General features: G+C 36.6%; 1 protein-coding gene across 8 annotated transcripts in view; it reads right to left on the bottom strand.

The window, feature by feature from the left end:
• The window catches only part of ABCC9 (ATP-binding cassette, sub-family C (CFTR/MRP), member 9), a 113637-nt gene that overhangs the window by 81064 nt on the left and 13939 nt on the right, over positions 1–18634 (bottom strand). For 7 of the 8 annotated variants that reach the window (XM_014542338.1, XM_005869563.2, XM_014542336.1 and 4 more), the window contains exons 6-12: positions 15199–15365; positions 13955–14197; positions 11818–12003; positions 7716–7874; positions 7033–7188; positions 5090–5224; positions 3075–3237 (exon numbers count right to left, since the gene is read on the bottom strand). In XM_014542338.1, coding sequence (XP_014397824.1) covers positions 3075–3237; positions 5090–5224; positions 7033–7188; positions 7716–7874; positions 11818–12003; positions 13955–14197; positions 15199–15365 — 1209 coding nt within the window. The remainder of the gene's footprint in view (positions 1–3074; positions 3238–5089; positions 5225–7032; positions 7189–7715; positions 7875–11817; positions 12004–13954; positions 14198–15198; positions 15366–18634) is intronic. The other variant, XM_014542340.1, reaches the window with a different exon arrangement.

Here is an 18634-nt window from a genome sequence, read left to right as displayed (position 1 = left end):
GTCCACATTTTCCAATTGGTATTTCCTTGTTTGCAGTTGTATGAGTTCCTACACATTACTCTTAACCAGAAAATGTTTTCTTTTTTTATTGAAAATTTATTTTTTGTGAAATGTTACAAACAGAAAAATTCATAAAAATAATCCTTTAATGATGCAAATTATTAGAATTTAATGAATGTGGTAATATTTACAAACAATATTTTGTTTGTTCTCCAAAACTAACATAAATATGTGAAAATTGGGTTATTATACAGATTAAAAACAAGAATTTGACATCACTCCAAGTTCTCCAGCAGTGATATTAATTTTCACTCATAGACCTTTTGCTTAAATTAACCTCATATCCTAGATTCCCTGCTTGTTTAAATATCTCTTCAGGAATATATTGTACTATCATTTGATAAGCATGATATACATAACTAAAACTAGGGAAATTCATATCTTAGGCTTAAATACTAGCATTTGGAAGTAGTAATAGAAATAAAAAGCCAAGTTAATGATTTATAATTATATTTTCTATAAACTATAGCATTTTTAAGGACTGAGGACCAAAAGATTAAATCAATTGTTGTTAGAAACAGGCAATGACAGAGCGCGAACTAGAACCTAGTATTCTTGGCACTCAGGAGAGTGTCCACCCAAAAATTATCATTGGCTCTCATGACCTGATCTTATGAACCATCCTTACCACTGTACACAGAATCAGCTTGTGCTTTTGCAGGTCCACACATGACTTAGTTCAAGCTCTTAACCACCCAGAACATAGTACTTAACCAAATCATAAAACTTGGAAGTGGTCTAATTGGAACTTTCCACCACTGACTCATGAATTCCTACTCCCTATCATGAATGCATCATCATACATTTTTACCTACATGACTTCTTATTTTTCTCTTCTATTATGATCTCTTCTGTCCCCTCTCTTTTTATATCTGACTTTCAAAAACCAACTCAAATCTCATGTCTGGAGACAAATTGAGTTAACAACCCACCTCTGCTTTTTAGTAGCTAGATGATTTGGAGAAAGTTCAAGTTACCTAAGCTCTATTCAACTCAACCTTTAAACTTCTAAAGTGGAGTTAATAATGGAATCTAAATCTTTGGCTGTTGTGATGATTAAATGAGATGATATATGCAAAGCCATGTATGGACATAATTGGTTGAGTGACTAAATATATTTTTGTTGTTGCTATTATTACTAGTAGTAGTAGTGGTGATGGTGGCAGTGGTGGTGGTAATAGTTTCATCGTCATCCTGATTATTATTTCTGGCTGCATCCATGCTCCTATGAGAATTTCAGTCCACTGCAGAGAGAAATGTATTGTGGGGGCTACCAGTTTAGAGTACTATTATACACTAGAGGCCCAGTGCATGAAATTCATGCATGGAGGGGGGCCCTCAGTCCAGCCTGCACCCTCTCCAATCCAGGACCCCTCGAGGGATGTCTGACTGCCGGTTTAGGGCCTAAACCGGCAGTCAGACATCCCTCTCACGGTCCTGGAATGCTGGTTCCTAATCGCTCACCTGCCTGCCTGCCTCATCACCCCTAACTGCCCCCCTGCCAGCCTAATCGTTCCCAACTGCCCCCCTGCCAGCCTGGTTGCCCCTCATGGCCCCCCTGCCAGCCTGGTCGCCCCCACGCAGCCTGATGCTCAGTCATTTGGTCATCTCTCACTAACCCCCCTGCCGGCCTGGTCGCCCCATGCAATCATTTGGTGATCCCTCACCAGCCCCCCCAAATGCCGGTCTGATCGTAGGCAGTCATCTTGTGAGGGGGTGAGGGTTAATTTGCATATTACCTCTTTATTATATAGTATGTAAGTGGATAATCACTCATTCTACCTTCTAGAATTTTGATATCATACTAGCAGCAGTACACAGCTGGAAGACAAATCTCATTCCCATTTCCTTTCTAAAGCATTTGGGCTAGAATAAATGAGATACATATACCAAATATTTCCTCTAAATCCATTTCACAAAAGAAGTATTTATAATCTTTATAAAATAGTTTAGAATTCAAGAGGAAACCATATATAAAACTCCCAAACTTTAAGATGTTAAAATTCTTGGGAACAATAGAGATGAGCAAAGCTGACACACAAACCAAATCAAATATTAGTGGGAGTATTTTGGCTAAGTTCATAAGAATTGTACTAACATAAACTCATTATTCTTGAGAGTATTCAGTGTCACTCCTTCACAAAAACAACAATATTTTGTAACAATTATTTTTTAAAAATTAGAGTTGAGAATGAACATATTCTATATTTAAAAGTTCTTGAAAATGTATTGAAAAAGATATATTGTTGATATAGTTTGGCTTCTTTCACTTGAAAATGTTGACTTTTTTTCTCCTCAATTTTCAAAAATGGCATTTCAAATATAATCTTTAAGAAAATATAGTATCATAAGCTCCAAAGAGACAGGCAAGACAATCATAGGTAATTTTTAAAAGATCTTTGTGAATAAGAAAACAATAATAACTACAGTCAAATGAATTCATATACATAAATTTTTACTGAAAATACAATCCATCCCAATGTAACTGATAAGAGGGTTTCAATGATTTTTACTACTACCAACACCATCCTCATTTTACAGATGAAGGATTTCAGGTGTAAAATAACAAGGCAAAGGCCCATAACTTGTAAAGAATCAAATTCAGCCCTAGCTGGTTTGGCTCAGTGGATAGAGCGTCGGCCTGAGGACTGGGGGGTCCCAGGTTCGATTCCGGTCAAGGGCATGTACCTTGATTTCGGGCACATGCCCAGTGGGGAGTGTGCAGGAGGCAGCTGATCGATGTTTCTCTCTCATCCGATGTTTCTAACTCGCTATCCCTCTCCCTTCCTCTCTGTAAGAAATCAATAAAATATGTTTTTTTTAAAAAGAATTGAATTCAGGTCTATTTGACTGTAAGCCTGTGCTCTCCCTACTCTTTAATTTAAATTGCCTTATGTGGTCAGTGGCTATTGGACAGTACATATGTAGAAAATAAATGGGCTTCCTCTGATGACTAGAATGTCTCAATGATCACAACCTAAATAAAATCGACCATGTGTACAACAGCAACTTACTAGAGAGTGATGTATAAAGGGCAAAGGTTTTGAGACTGGATAGTTCTTTCATTCTTGTTTCTTCTACACTTTTGCAAAAGATGTGCTCCCAGGCGTACAATTTAAGAAGTTTGATGCCTTTCAATATTTCATTTGTTTTCTTCAGTCTCTCAGTGGAATAATCCTATAAAACAAAAGAACACAACAAACAAACAAAAAACAAAAATGCAAGCTACACTCAAGTGAATCAGAGAAGCCATCCATGCCATGGGCAGGGATTACAGAGATTTTGATTGCTGCTTCGCTCTCCCACTAGTTATGGCTGTGAAATACCTGGGAGAAGTAAACTCTCTGTGCTTCAGACTCCAACTTTAAAATGAAGAGTTGAATGAGATGACCTCAAATTTCTTTCCACCTAAAAGCTTTTCTATACCTTTTGGTTTGGCTTAAATAAAAGCAGCTTCTTAAGTTTGACATGATTTTCTTGAATGTCTACTGATAATATATACATAAATGTATGAAAGTGATAAAGAGACTTCCAATGGCTTCCTTTTAATATCTAAGTCATTTCATTATCATCTCAGCACCCTGACTCACACTTAAGAGAAACAATGAATGTAAGAAAAGTTAGTTTGCTTCTCATTCGAGAATGTGAGGGTACAGTATTGTGTGTGTTCACATTGTGTCTTCATACTACAATTATTGAAATCAATAGGGTACAGTATTGTGTGTGTTCACATTGTGTCTTCATAATACAATTATTGAAACCAAGCATATTATCTTTAACTTCAAGAGATTTCTACATATTTCTTCATAAGCTCCTGTTGAAGGCCTAAATTAGACTTACTGGTTACTAACAACTTGGACTAACTGTAGAGAAATTTGCAGCAGACACAAAAACCTCAATTTAGTCAACTGTTTCAACCTCCTCTACCATCAAATATTGGCTTACAATGACTTGGTAAGGCACAATGATCTGTGAACTATCAAAGGGTTTGTAAAATGGCAAAAGGTAGCTGGAAGGAAGCAAAAGTAGCAAATAGCCTGGTTTTTATTCACCTTTTTGTCTCTTTGGGGGTCTTAAATGCCTATCCAATGACTGTGAGTGAGTGAATGAATAGAGTATGAAAGGCTAAGTGAAAGATGTTTGAGGATGGTCATGTCTCCTCTGTGTGCCCTCTTCCACATCTTTCTGTATTCATGTCCTGAAGTAAAGAGGGTGGACCGCTCAGACAAAAATAATGAGTAACCTCATCAGGAGCAGCAGAAAAACAAGTGATAAAAATCACTTGTGTGACATGCAACTTGCTAGTCACAGTAGAAACACAGCTTGGGAAACAATTCCATCAGTGGCATCATCCCTACATTTTATGCCTGATTTACAGATAGACAGTCTTGCTCATATTTAATCAAACTTTATTTCTAAACATGCTGTCAACAATTTTATTATTTGCAAATATTTCTTTAAAAGAAGCCAATTCTTACTGAAATAAAATGATTTCATGGCAAATGGAAGCCAGAAAGAGTCAATACTTTGGCTTTCTCTCGCTTGCTAAGTGGACCACGAACATATTCAGCCAGAGCAGCTGCCACTGAAACATTCCAGTGCAACTCCATAGAGCATCCCATGGCTTGATTCAACCCTATGGAAACTGAATGTCAGAAGCACTAGACCAACCCTTTACTTGTTTCTTGCTCCATCTCTCCCACATCAATGATTGACCTCCAATGGCCTCAAAATACACTGAAGTGTATTCTCTAGGCAACTGATCTAGAAGAAGAGCTAAAGCCTCATCACCTCGTGGCACTTAAAAACATCAGGAACTGTGATTCTGGTATTTTAAGTCTAAAACCATCAGGTCTTAAATTTCAATCCACTTTTAAAAATTATTTTGCAATACAGAAAATACATAAAGAATTGAAATGAAATATAATGATTTCCAAAAAATCCTGAGTGGTATGTATTCATTTCCTGTATTTTGAAAATAGCACAGTGTTAGATTTTCCTAATGAAGTTTCCAAAAGAGGTTACTTACAAGAGTGCTCTTTTGAGCCTCTGCCAACTTTGTAGCAATGAAGTACTGAATTGGCGCAAGGAGCACAATGACAGCTGCACCAACCAATGCGCTTAATCCAAGTAAATTATAGAGCAGAATCACTCCCATTATGATCTAGGAAAGAAACACAATGAAAAGGGGAAATGAATGGGGGCGTGGGGACCACTGCATGAAAGGAAATCCTTTTAAGCGAAAATATAATATTTCTTAATTATTATATTTAGTTTATTTGGAAGTCAACTCGACTGTGACAATGGGTTTTGCTATGATTTATTTGGGGAAAGCTAAGTAGTGGGACTTTATTTTTAGTATGGTGATCTGTACAACCGGTGTCAAACCAATTTATTGCATGCAGTTGCGTAGCGGTCCCATGATGCTTCTGGCCTTCTAAAGCAGTCTTCAATTTTTTAAAAGAACATTGAGACTTTTCTCAAAAGTGTTGTCACTCACCATAAATTTGATATTCCAGAGTCTCTTGGGAATGCACTAGCTTTCCAAGGTGGGGAGGGAGGAAAGTAGGGGGCAGCATCATAAAATGTGAGTACATGTAATGAAAAGAAGCCCAGGCCTAACTAAAACTGAAGATGCTAAAGTTGGTGCCCCATCTTATCTCATGGCCCTTTTAAAGTTTATTTCCCCAAAACCAGAGCAGACCCACTTAGCCTATTCTCTCTGGTGTGTCACTTTCCTCTTCTTCCTTATTTTTTCTTGAACATATTTTTTCCCAGTACTTCAGTTTATCACAGTTCAAAATGTCCAACTAATGGACTGTATCCACGCAGTTAAAGCATTTAACCCATCGTGTATGCCAATGATAACAGCTTATTGTGGCCTTCTAGAAGCAATGGAACATGCTCACTGCCTGACCAATTAGGCTCTTTGGGAATTCCAATCAAAACAAACATTTCAGAGGCAGCCTGGAATTTTTAGTGCACTGAATTATGCCACGTAGGCAGCTGACCTATGTATAAATACATCTTGATGAGATGAGACAAAGCATATTTTAAATCTTACTTTGTGCCAAACACTGTGCATGTATGATATACACTTTTATTTTACTTGAATTCCCATTAAAAATCAAAAATCAAACAATGAATATAAAAACTACCCTATCTTCTTTATAATTTTATGTACTTTAATAAAATGGAGGTACACAGGGACATAGATGACAGACTGCATTGAGTAAGATCTATAGTTTAAGCTCTGTCTACAGGATACAAACTTGAGATAATTAAAAATATTCAGTATCATATAGAAGAAAAAAACGGAATACATTTCTTTTGCCATTTTTACCCCCAAAGCACCCCTGTATCTTTACTAACATGCTTTGTGCCAAACACTGTTTTCCATAGAAAATAGCTAAATAGCCCTATGCTTGTTGGTATTCTGACTACCTTTTACATTTTGACATTTTATAACACACCAGCTATTGAAACTACACAATGAACTTAAGTAATTGTTCTAGTTTAGAAATGCTGTAAGAGAGTTTGTCAAAATGAAAGGGATCAAGCCCTGGCTCTGGGATTTGCATAAACTTATGCAGTAAGAACTGTTACTGAGGGCCCATAAAATGTTAGGCACTGTGCTAAATGCTTTACACATTTTAACTTAGTTAGTCTTGACAATTCCAACAACTGTACGAGGCAGATGCTATTATCATTCACATTTTACAGTTAAGAAAACTAGTATTTTGAGGTGTTAAACACTTGTGCAAAAATGGGGCTTTGGCAGATATTTGAACTCAAGCAATATAATTCCAAACCCCTTTTTCTTAACCTATGGCATAGCATTTCTGAGTCTCAGCTTCCTTCCTAGAAGAAAGGTATAACATTAGCACATTCAAAAAGTTTACCCTCTGCTGAGATTAGTATCTTACACTCTTACTTCCTCTGCAAATGAGAATCTTACTTATATTGATCTACCTGAACAGGCATAGCCCATAGATTGGGACACAGGAACAAGAACCACATGAGTTGATTGGTTTCAATGGCAACCAAGTTATTGATCTGTCCCAGGGTCATCTCACCCATGGATAAATTAGATGTAGAGAGCCTAAGGATTTTATTGTATATCATGGCCTGAAAAAAAAAAAGAAAAGAAAGAAAATGTACATGAAGCTCTACATTTAGTACTCAACATTATGCTCTTTTTTTTTATTTAAACATAACATTTAAAAAAAATTTTAAGGGAAAATAAAACCCTATAATGCCATCTTAAGTCAACTATTATTTTCATTTTATTATAGTTACTTTTAGTCCTCAACTAAAGACAAACTTCAACTAAAGACAAACTTATTTTTTCTAGTGATATAATCAAAACATATATTCAAATTTAAACATAAGGACTAGAACAGATAGAAGCATAGATCAGTAAATGTAAAATTCCAAAATATCTTTTTTATGTATTATTATAAATGTTATTTTTAACACAATGGGTTTATTAATTAGCTCTAGTTTCTTTTATTAAGTAGGTCCTAGAAGTGTTGATATTACAACATCAAAGTGAAAATGACATGCAAACACAAAACTGAAACCACTACCCTTCCTTTCACTGGATGGCATGTGGCATTTTAAAGAACCAGAGATCATTCGAAGCTTGTACGTACCAGCAGAGCTCCACGGAGGTTAATGCCGGTCTCTATGGTTACATAGTAGGAAGCCTGCAAAAATGTCCTTTGCAGAATAAGGGCCAAGAAAAGAAGGACTGCTAGAACATAAGCATTTTCAAGAAATTCCTTTGATGAGACGGGTTTTAAATACTTGTCCTAAAAGAAAAAAGACATAAATTAAAATGAGTCTTTTCATATACCAGTTCTATAGTTTGCATTTATTAAATGATTTTTTAAATATAAAAATTCAAAATCCTTATAATACATCAGTGAAATGAGTCTCAAAAGACAATTTGGGGTTTTCTTCACCACCTCCACAAAAACAAATATAAATCAGCTCGATGCATAAGATCCCAAATGGATCACTATGATAGCTGGAAATGCCTGATTGTAGAAAAAAAATACATTTTTATTTTTTAAAAATTTGAAGACATTTTCTGAAAAGATATATTCTATGTTGGTAAAATGGGAAGTAACGAATGAAGATGGATGTTAATTGAGACTGTAACTTAGAAGTAAAAACACAAAACTGATGGTCAGCAAGACCAATGGAACAAAAATACAATTTCTGCATCCTTATCCTATATAATAAAGAGGTAATATGTAAATTGACCATCACACCCTCACACAAGATGGCTGCCCCCATGTGGTCAAAGATGGCCGCCACAAGATGGCCTGCAGGGGAGGGCAGTTGTGGGCAATCAGCCTAGCAAGGGAGGGCAGCTAGGGGCGACCGGGCCAGCAAGGGAGGGCAGTTGGGGGCAACCGGGCCAGCAGGGGAGGGCAGTTAGGGGTGACCGGGCCAGCAGGGGAGGGCAGTTGGGGGTGACTGGGCCAGCAGGGGAGCAGTTAGGCATCAATCAGGCTGCAGGGGAGTGGTGAGGGAGTGATCAGGTTGGCAGGCAGAAGCGGTTAGGGGCAATCAGGCAGACAGCCAGGTGAGCAGTTGGGAACCAGCAGTCCTGGATTGAGAGAGGGATGTCCGACTGCTGGTTTAGGCCTGATCCCTGTTGGTTTGTTAGACATTCCCCGAGGGGTCCCAGATTGGAGAGGGTGCAGGCTGGGCTGAGGGACACCCCCTCCATTGCATGAATTTTGTGCACTGGGCCTCTAGTCCTATATAATAAAAGGCTAATGTGCAAATTGTCTCTTCAACCAGTAGTTTGACCAGAGGACAGGGCCGGCCAGCCAACCCCTGCAGCCTCTCATTGAGCTAATCCCACCCATGCACGAATTTGTGCACCAGGCCTCTAGTCCTATATAATAGAGAGCTAATATGCAAATGGTCATCACACCCTCACACCATCACACCGTAACGGCTCAGACACTCAACACTGGGGAGAGAGGAATGGGGACCAGCCAGGAACAAATGAGCTAGCAAGAGAGGAATGGGGACCAGCCAGGCTGCGGCCTGGGAGAGGGACAAGCTGCCCTCCCTGTGGTCGTGGGCGCCAATGGCTGGGCTGTGGCCTGGGAGAGGGACAAGCTGCCCACCCCATGGTACCAAGTGCCAGCGGCTGCACCTACACCTGTGGCCCGGGAGAGGGACAAGCCACACACCCCATGGTCCCGGGCACCAGCAGCTGTGCCTATAGCCCAGGAGAGGGACAAGCTGCCTGCCCTGCAGTCCTGGGCACCAGCACCTGTGGCTGCGGCCTGGGAGAGGGACAAGCTGCCTGCCCCGCAGTCCCAAGCGCCTGCGACCCAGGTGAAGCCGCCTGCCCACGGTCCCCTGTGGCTGCAGCCAGCCTGGGCAAAGCCGGCCCAGGTCTTAGGTGCCCTTGGCTGGCCAGAGGGAGGGAAGCCTGGGTCTCAGGTGCCTGCAACTGAGAAGGGGGAATCCTGGGTCCCGAGTGCGGAGTGAGGCAGAGGCGGTTAGGGGTGATCAGGCCAGCAGGGGAGCAGTTAGGGGTGATCAGGCAGGCAGTCAGAGGTGGTTAGGGGTGATCAGGTAGGTAGACAGGCAAGCAGTTAGGAGCCAGCAGTCCTGGATGTGAGAGGCAGTCGGACAGCCCCCAAAGGATCCCAGATTGGAGAGGATGCAGGCCAGGCTGAGGGGCCCCCCACCCCCATGCATGAATTTCGTGCACTGGGCCTCTGGTTTCAAAATAATTCTACAGAATTGACTTTTTCTGATTTTCATATACCTTAACTTATATTAATGAAATAAATAATAAAATATAAAATATATAGCTTGGCTACTGATTTCACCCATATGACACTTCCAGTGACAAAACACAACTTTTGAAAATAATTATTGTAGTAGGAATATGACTTAATAATCACACAAAAGTGATTGTTTTTTGTTTGTAAAAATTGCATATGATAATTTGTATGTTAGAACTAAGCCCTGGCAGGTGTGGCTTAGTTTGTTGGAGCATTGCCCTGTACTGAAAGGTCACGGGTTCTATTCCTAGTCAGGGCACATACCCCAGGTTTGGGGGTTCAATCCACAGTTGGGGTGCATACGGGAGGCAACCTATCTATGGGGTTTTTTTTTCTCTCTCTCTCTATCCCTTCCACTCTCTCAAATCAATAAAAACATGTCCTCAGATGAGGATTATAAGAGAAAAAAAAGGAAGTGAGGGAAAGGTAATACTCGAATAAGTACATCATGTCAGTGTGAGCACTCCTCATTTTTTATGTTTTAAGTCCACTAAAATTCTACTTTTGGGCCCTTCCACTTTTCATGGGGCTACATAAAATGTGTAAGTTCTGTTTCTTTTCAGAAAAACATGTGGCTAATATATGTAAGGCAGAGGGATGATAGAAGAATTCTATGTGAAATTCTATGCATGTAATTAGGCTAGCAGGGACAAAACATCACAAAAGTGCAAATATCTACTTCAATAATGATTGAGGATTAATATATGCAAGGAACTGGACTAAGCATTGTGGACACAAGTATGAACTGTTCACAGTCATTCTGTTTAAAAAGCTGACATGCCCTAGCTGGTTTGGCTCAGTGGATAGAGCATCTGCTCATGGACTAAAGGGTCACAGGTTCAATTCTGGTCAAGGGCACATACCTTGGTTGCAGGCATGATCCCCACCCAGTCAGGGCACATGTGGGAGGCAACCAATCGATGTGTTTCTCTCACATAGATGTTTCTTTCTCTGCCTCTCCCCCTCCCTTCCACTTCTCTAAAAATCAATGGAAAAATATCCCCAGGTGAGGATTAACAAAAGAAAATAACAGCTTAAAACCTAGGAAGATAAGGGTATCCATAAATGATATGCCTTATTATAAATAGCACCTATGTCAAGTGCCAGTGTGAAGTAGACATTGTGTTAGGGGAGTAACAAGCAGAGTCAAATTCCAACTAAGATCATCAGAAAAGCCTTCCCTGAGAAGGGAGCACTTACTGCAGGATTTGAAAATGCATAAAATTTTAAAATGTAAAGAAAAAATGACAGGAAATTAGACTGAGAGACTAGAAAAGGAAAATCAATGCATCTGGACTAGCATTTCCATCTGTGTATCTAGGAAAATTAACTCTGCCCTTAGAAAGAAACTAGGAAATTCATGATGCAGAGTTTATTAAGAACAGAAAATATAAGATTATAAATTTATAACAGCAAATATCTAATACTATATAGCCTCCAAAATAATAATATAATATCTAATAAAAATATCATAATGTGATGTGCCCTTATTATTGTGGCTTTAATATATTAGAAAAAGAAAATGTACATACTGAAAATCACATTACTAACGTTATTGGTCATAGGCCTCTAGAAAAGTGACTCAGCCACCACCTCGCATGCACACATGCATGAAAATTCTTTAAAGGATTGTTTTAAAGATCAACTAAAATAACTAATGTGAAATTTCCAAGCATAGTTTCTGGCTCACAGTAAATGCTTATTAAAATTTTATAGGCTCTGAATCTGAGAAAAGATTTTGTTGACCATATCCATTCAATTAATACATAAATGCACAATATGCTCCACAGGAAAAATGATTTCTTTTTTAAAAAGCATTGAATTCTTTATAAATAACCCTGTTTGAACTATTTATAAAACTGCATTAGTAAAAAGTAACAATGACAATGAAACCCGCCAGTAATGTTTCCTTTCAAAAGCACCATAAACTTACTCCTGTGGTCCCATCCTGGGTTTCATTCACACGCTGCACTATTCCAGAAATACAGAGTGGTCCAGCAAAACCCAGTAAGTCAGCAAGGTAACGGAATGTGCTACTAAGCAGAATTGGACGTCCAAAAGCTCTGTACATCGCTAGCCATATAGATGGGGTCCGATTCGGATGATCTGCTACTTTTTTCTGGAAAAACACAACAAACAAAAAACAGATGAACTTAAATAAAATGACTAGCGCATCAATTAATCTTTGCCACTATGGAAATTTCTTCCCATTTTTTTATGTTTATAAATAACTGTTAATAAGTCCCTTTCAGTATAATATGCATGATTCTGTATTCTTGCATTCTATGCTACTGAATGGATTTTAATGTAATAGAGAAAATGAAGAGTAACCAGGACAGTTTTTAAATGACATTGTATTATTTTTAGTTGTCAAAGGATGACCCAAAATTCTTAAGGCCAAATCTATTTTAATTCCCTTTGATTTGATTTGGAAAATGTAGCTCTGTCATGAATATACCAAATAACATCGTATGAAAAGAAGATAGTAATGTATAAAGGCAAGGTTACTGACAGGCTAACAAGGTTTCTGGAGTTACTAGATCATAAAAGATTCTCCTATCAAATTATTATAAGCTAAACAAAACAGAAGATCCCAACTTCCAATTGTTTCTCCTCCCATCTCTGTGAATGGTAGATACTTTTAAAGTTTTGTTAGACTTGTGTTTTCTAGTTCTTCCTTTAAAAAAAATGCAAAATAAAAAATGGCATATATGCGTAAGCCAACTCATAGTTTCATAGATCTATAGTTGTGTGCTGAAAATATTTTAAGAGCTGAACAATCATAATTATCTCTTGGAGTAAAGGTGAATAAAGTCTTTTCACTGTGGCAAAGAAGCTAACTCAACACAATAGAGTTCAATTGTATTTCATATTCAATTTCCTGTTAGATAAATAAAATTTTATTCTTTTTAAAATTTTTTTCATAAAAAGGATTAATTAACACACCAAATTCAAGTTAATCTGTGTTATAAGAGTACTAAGAACTGTAAATTGTGCTTAGGCTATATTGTTAATCTTTACTTTAGCACAGTAGTTTAAAAATATTATGCAATACTTTTCCCAGAGGTGAAATCAAAGAGATGACTCGGGTTTATTTGTAGTAACCATTTCCTGAAATATTAATTTCATAATACACATGTTTGACACAAAACAGAGGTCATTTTCATCATTTACCATAATCCTTTGTTTATCTTAATTTTAAACAGCCAAAAACTCTATAACTGATTCCCCATATCCTATTCCTTTCCAATGTTGGTTGTGTATGCTCATATTTTTAATTACAATAAAATTTGCACATGATTGCAATATAAAATACATTTACCACTGTGGAGAGTCTGCAGGTTGAAAACAAACTGAAAAACATCCAAGATTCCTACATTTACATTTTTAAAGCAATTATACATATGCAAAGAAAGTACCTGAAGAAACCAATTTTGGCTGATATATAGCTTGGTACATGGTATAAGTAGAAGTACCCCTTTATTTGATTTATTTTCCTAAGTTTGAAATTCAGCATTCAAATTTTAGTTAATAAAAAACTTTAGTTTCTTAAAGTTAAGTTATTAATGGATATAATCTATTTTCTCTTTAAATAACAAATATTGACAAGATACTTGATAAAAGACAACAAAAAGTCCATGAATTATTGATTATATGGTAACAACGATTAGACATACATTATTATTGAACTTAATTCTTACCTTCCACTTGGTCCCAGAGAAAAAGAGTGCTCTCTCTATCCCTGCTCATATATTGACTGGGCAGCTGACACAACATACAAGTGGGGCAAAAGTAGGTTTGTAGTTGTTTGTATGAAAAATAATACAATTAAGAAATAATAATATAAGAATAAACTCTGTGTTTTGCAAACTTAACAACTGTAAACCTACTTTTGCCCCACCCTGTATTTCTGGTTGATCCTCAGCAGCCCAATTAACACGACTCAAAACTACTGGGGAAGACAGAGAGCAAATCTATTCTTCCTTAATCATAGGTATTATTTATGCTTAGAGCCGTTATGTTTAATAGGTCTATTCCCCACAATTATCATGAAAAACAGATACTGTTACCTTTTGTTCTTCATATGCATCCTTCAGGCAAACATAATTTGTTACCGCCCTCATTGCTATTGGTAATTTTCCAATTGCCTTCAGATCAATAGGCTTTTTATGAGCAGATATGATAAGTGTGTTCATCCACCAGTATGTTGCTTTGGACAGTAAATTTACAAACGGTTGAAGAAATCTCACACCAAGATCCTGGAGGTCTTCAGGAGGTTTTACTTTCTGAGGAGTCATGAAGAATACATATCTCTGTAGCAAGAAACATTCCACAAAATAACAACCCAATTCGTTTTCCATTTGTTAAAAATAAAATTTAAACCTTTTCTACATTTTCATTTCAAGAGGCAAAAATTTGTATTTGCATACTTTTGTCCATCCATTTCTGAAATATTCTTTAAAATATTTCCCTTTGGTTGTGACTCAATTAACTAATTGAATTCCAGAGTTTTATATTTAATCCACTTGAAGCCACTTCTAAAAAATCAATTATCCCTATAAAAGATAGTTATTACAGTGCTAAAATTTAATCATTCATGTTATCCTGTGAGAAAGTCAACTAAATGACTTACATTGTTTAGATTTTTTTAAATGGGTTATCAACACCATTGTTGTCATTCGGTTAATTTGTGGCCTAACATTATTGCAACATGTATCTTGCCATTCAGTGCAAATTCAAAGTGCACTGGTAGAAAATAAATATTAAAAAATCAGTCACTAGTATGTCACAATATAACTGGAAGCATTAGGTTCTGGAAAGTACCACAGATTTGTAATCATAGACCAGATATGAGTCTTGACCATGTTACTTGGATATATAGCAAGAGTTAACTCTATAGAAGTTTTTGCATCAGTGAAATGAACAAGCTGGATTAGATCTTTTCAGTTTGAAATTTCTGATAATGCAGTAGTTTGATTAACACAGGCTTGCTTGGAATCAATCATGGATGATGAAGCTTTTGAAACTTCTAATGAAAACAATTTCATCTATAATATGAACTAATCATAGTGTTTAGCACATAACAGGCATCCAATCAATATTTTTGAATTAATAAGTAGATCCCAGGGTCAAATTGAGTTTTCTGAAACATTAATGGTCTAAAACTTAATGATTAGTTCAACTTTATATTTATACACATAGATGACATACATTTCTTCATCCTCTTAAACACAAATGATTTCTAGCTGACTTCGATCTTTAATATTAGGGTCCTGAATTCTAGAAACTAAACAAAAAACCATTAGATACCTACTCTGACCCGAATGACATTGATCTCCACAGCCATCAGGAGTCCATTCAAGATGACCATTATGCCAGTGATGCAGAAACGCAGATCTGATAATCCCCAACCAGACTGCCAATGCTTGACCAATTTTATGGTTTTTGTAATAAAGGCCATTACCCAATACAGGAATAGGGCTGAGAAAAGGAAAAAGAAACAGATTCAATCTTTCTTTTTTTTTTTTTTCAGATTCAATCTTTCACGGATATTTTTCAAAACCTCACTGAAATTTCAATATACATATAATGCTTTTTAATAACAAAGACAATTTTAAATATTCTATTTCCAGATCATTTTATTTGCTGAAAAAACATGTATGCTTTAGTGTGGTATGGTAATGATTTTAAAATGTTAGTGCTTCCTCTTTTGATTATATGTGACAGATGCACAGACATGAGGAGACATATAGGTAAGGATAGCCTACACACTTCAGAACTTGTGTAATTCTGTAGACTTAAAAATTTACTTTATCTTTTGGTCTTGTTTTTTAAGAAGCCTTGCTTATACAACGAATTCACAAGTTGTTATTTGTGTAACCTAACCAATAGATAAGTGCCTTGCAACTCCCAGGGATATGTCTAATAGTGCTACCCTGGAATTATTATGGAATCCATAAGCTATGTCATAGGTTTACTGCTTTACAAATCAGCATTCAAGTAGTGACCCTTCTCACTCAAAATGGTTTAAAACACCACACACAACTAGAGCGCAGAGAATAATAACAGTCCTACAGAGCAAACCCAGGCTGCAAGTAGTCATGTCAGAAGGATAGGGATCTACACCATCACAACCACAGCCAGAATTTTGTAGCAAATATGAGATGGAAGCAGAGATGTTCCTAGAAATCTGTTGTCAAAGGAGAATATGAGGAAAACATGCTGAGAAGGCAAAGATTTATTAAGGCACAAGAAACAATAATTATACATGAAAAATGATGAATTATAGCACATCAAAATTAAAATTTTATTGGAGGTGGAAGAGGACATAGATAGGATAAAGGTGATGGAAAAAATAAAATAAAATATTTAAAAACTTAAAATTTTCTGATCACTATATTTTATTAAGTAAGTGAGTGTTCATGCCACAGACTAGAAGGAAAATATTCTCAAAACATGTATCTGATGATATACTACTATCTAGTATATACAAAGTACTCCTACAACTCAACAATAAAAATACAACCAAATAAAAATTCAACAAAAGATATGAAGAGCCACTTCACAAAAATAACAAATGGCCAGTGAACTCATCAAAAAGTGCTGAACATCACTAGTCCTTAGGGAAATGCAAATTAAACCCACAATGTGTTATTAGTACATACCCACCAGCATGGCTAAATTACAGAATTAAGATCATCAAATGATGGAGAGCATGTGAACAACTGGAATTCCCACACACTGTTAGTGCGACTGTAAAATAAGCCACTTTGGGGAAAGATCTTGTGGTTTCTTACAAATATAAACATTTTCCTACCTACCCTATGACCCAGCAATTTCACTCCTAGGTATATATCCAAGAGAAATAAAACAAAGAGAAAGAAATCAACAATAAGGCTTGCACATGAATGTTTATAGCTGCTTCTTTCCCCCATTATAGCCAAAACCGGAAACAGTCCAGCTATATATCAATGAGTATGAAAAACTGAGGTATATTTATACAGTGGAATACCCACAGTTACAAGAACAAAATACTGATTGATACAATATGAATGAGACTCAAAAAAAATCATGCTGAGAGAAGTCTTACACAAGAGTTTAAACTATATGATTCAATTTACATGAAATTCTAGAGCAGTCAAATCTAATCTATGGTGAGGGGGAAAAAATCTGATTAGGTGTTGCTTTTGTGGAAATGAAAATGAGGACTGAATGAAAGGAGCACCAGAAAACTTTCATGGATGATGGCAATGTTCTATATAACTATAGGCTTACACAGGCATCTATGCATTTAGCAAATAAAGATTTCTGTACTTCAGTGTGTAAATTTTATCTCCCCAAAAGAACTGTAAACAAGTGTTTAAACTCTAGTTAATGATATGCATGCTGAAATCATCAGGGGATGATACATATTAATGTCTGCAACTATATTTATTTTTTTGCAACTTACTCTAAATACACCAAAAATAAGATGTGCTGATCAATGAAGAGGGACAGAAAGATGTAGATATTTGATAAAATATAAAAATATATATAAATTGAAGAATCTAAGTAGTAGATATATGAGTATTTGCATAATTCTTTCTTTCAACTATGTTTGGTATGGTCATAATACAATGTTCAGTTAAAATTACTAGTTTTGTGATCTTAAAATAAGTGTGATCTTTCTAGGTCCAAATATTTCTTTCCTAAACTAAGGAGAAAGTTAGACTATTTTTTATCTCTTCCAGAAATATGATCAAATTATGCCTGGTACCTACATCAAAATTACAGTCAGATTCTGATCACATTTCCTTCAAAATATTATTAACATGCACTTTTCCTTTCTAATTATATCTTATAACTCTTTTATCATCAGTTTTTCAGAAACTTAATGTCTAGTGTATCGAATTCCCAATGCTATGTATATTTTTGCTGTTGCCATCAGAAATTTCACTTTTTGGGGGGCATCTTCATAAAAAAATTACTGTAATAATATCTCTGTCATTTTCTACTAAAGAGCATTCTAGTAATTCAGACATTGATAAGCCTTTTAAATTAATATTTATCCTGTCTACTTATTTTTATGAGATTACCTTTGCCCAATCAAATAATGCAATGCACCATAAAATTAAATAATCAGTATATCCTTATCCATTTTAAATTTTAATGTAAATTTTATTAACATCAAAATTTAAAATGTGTGGGAAAAAATGTGTGGTTTAATTATTACTTTTCTTAATTTCTTTATCAGTCAATGTTGTATTCCTCATATATAATCAAATGAAATTATGAACCTTATAAAACTGTAAGCATTCATTCACACCCAAACACATACAACTCTGTCTATAATTTTAGGAGAGTCACAGGTCCCTGAAGCCCATCCATGATCCATGCTCTATCCTTTCCTCTTAGCTCTGTTTATGAAAGTGCACACCAACGAATGCTAAGATGGGGCAGAATATTGAATATAACTAATTGGGATGAGTTATGTTATTTCAGCCTAAGGAAAAAGTAACATTTTAGATAGCCTCTGATTTCTACAGGACAGGGAGGCAAGGGAAGCTGAAAAGATGATGTCAGGCATGATGAGGGGCTGTGCTTCCTCCTGCACGTCCCACCGTGGGGATGGAGCCTGCAACCCACCCCACAGTGGGCATTGCCCTGACCCATTGCCCTGACCAAAAATCGAACTATGACCTCCTGGTTCATAGGTCAAGGCTCAACCATTGAGCCATGCTGGCCAGGCAGGACAACATCGTTTTCAGCAT

This window comes from Myotis brandtii, unplaced genomic scaffold, assembly GCF_000412655.1.
Source record: "Myotis brandtii unplaced genomic scaffold, ASM41265v1 scaffold299, whole genome shotgun sequence".
NCBI classification, from domain to species: domain Eukaryota; kingdom Metazoa; phylum Chordata; class Mammalia; order Chiroptera; family Vespertilionidae; genus Myotis; species Myotis brandtii.
The sequence above is the reverse complement of the archived record's forward strand: the minus strand, read 5'-3'. Positions and strand labels throughout refer to the sequence as shown.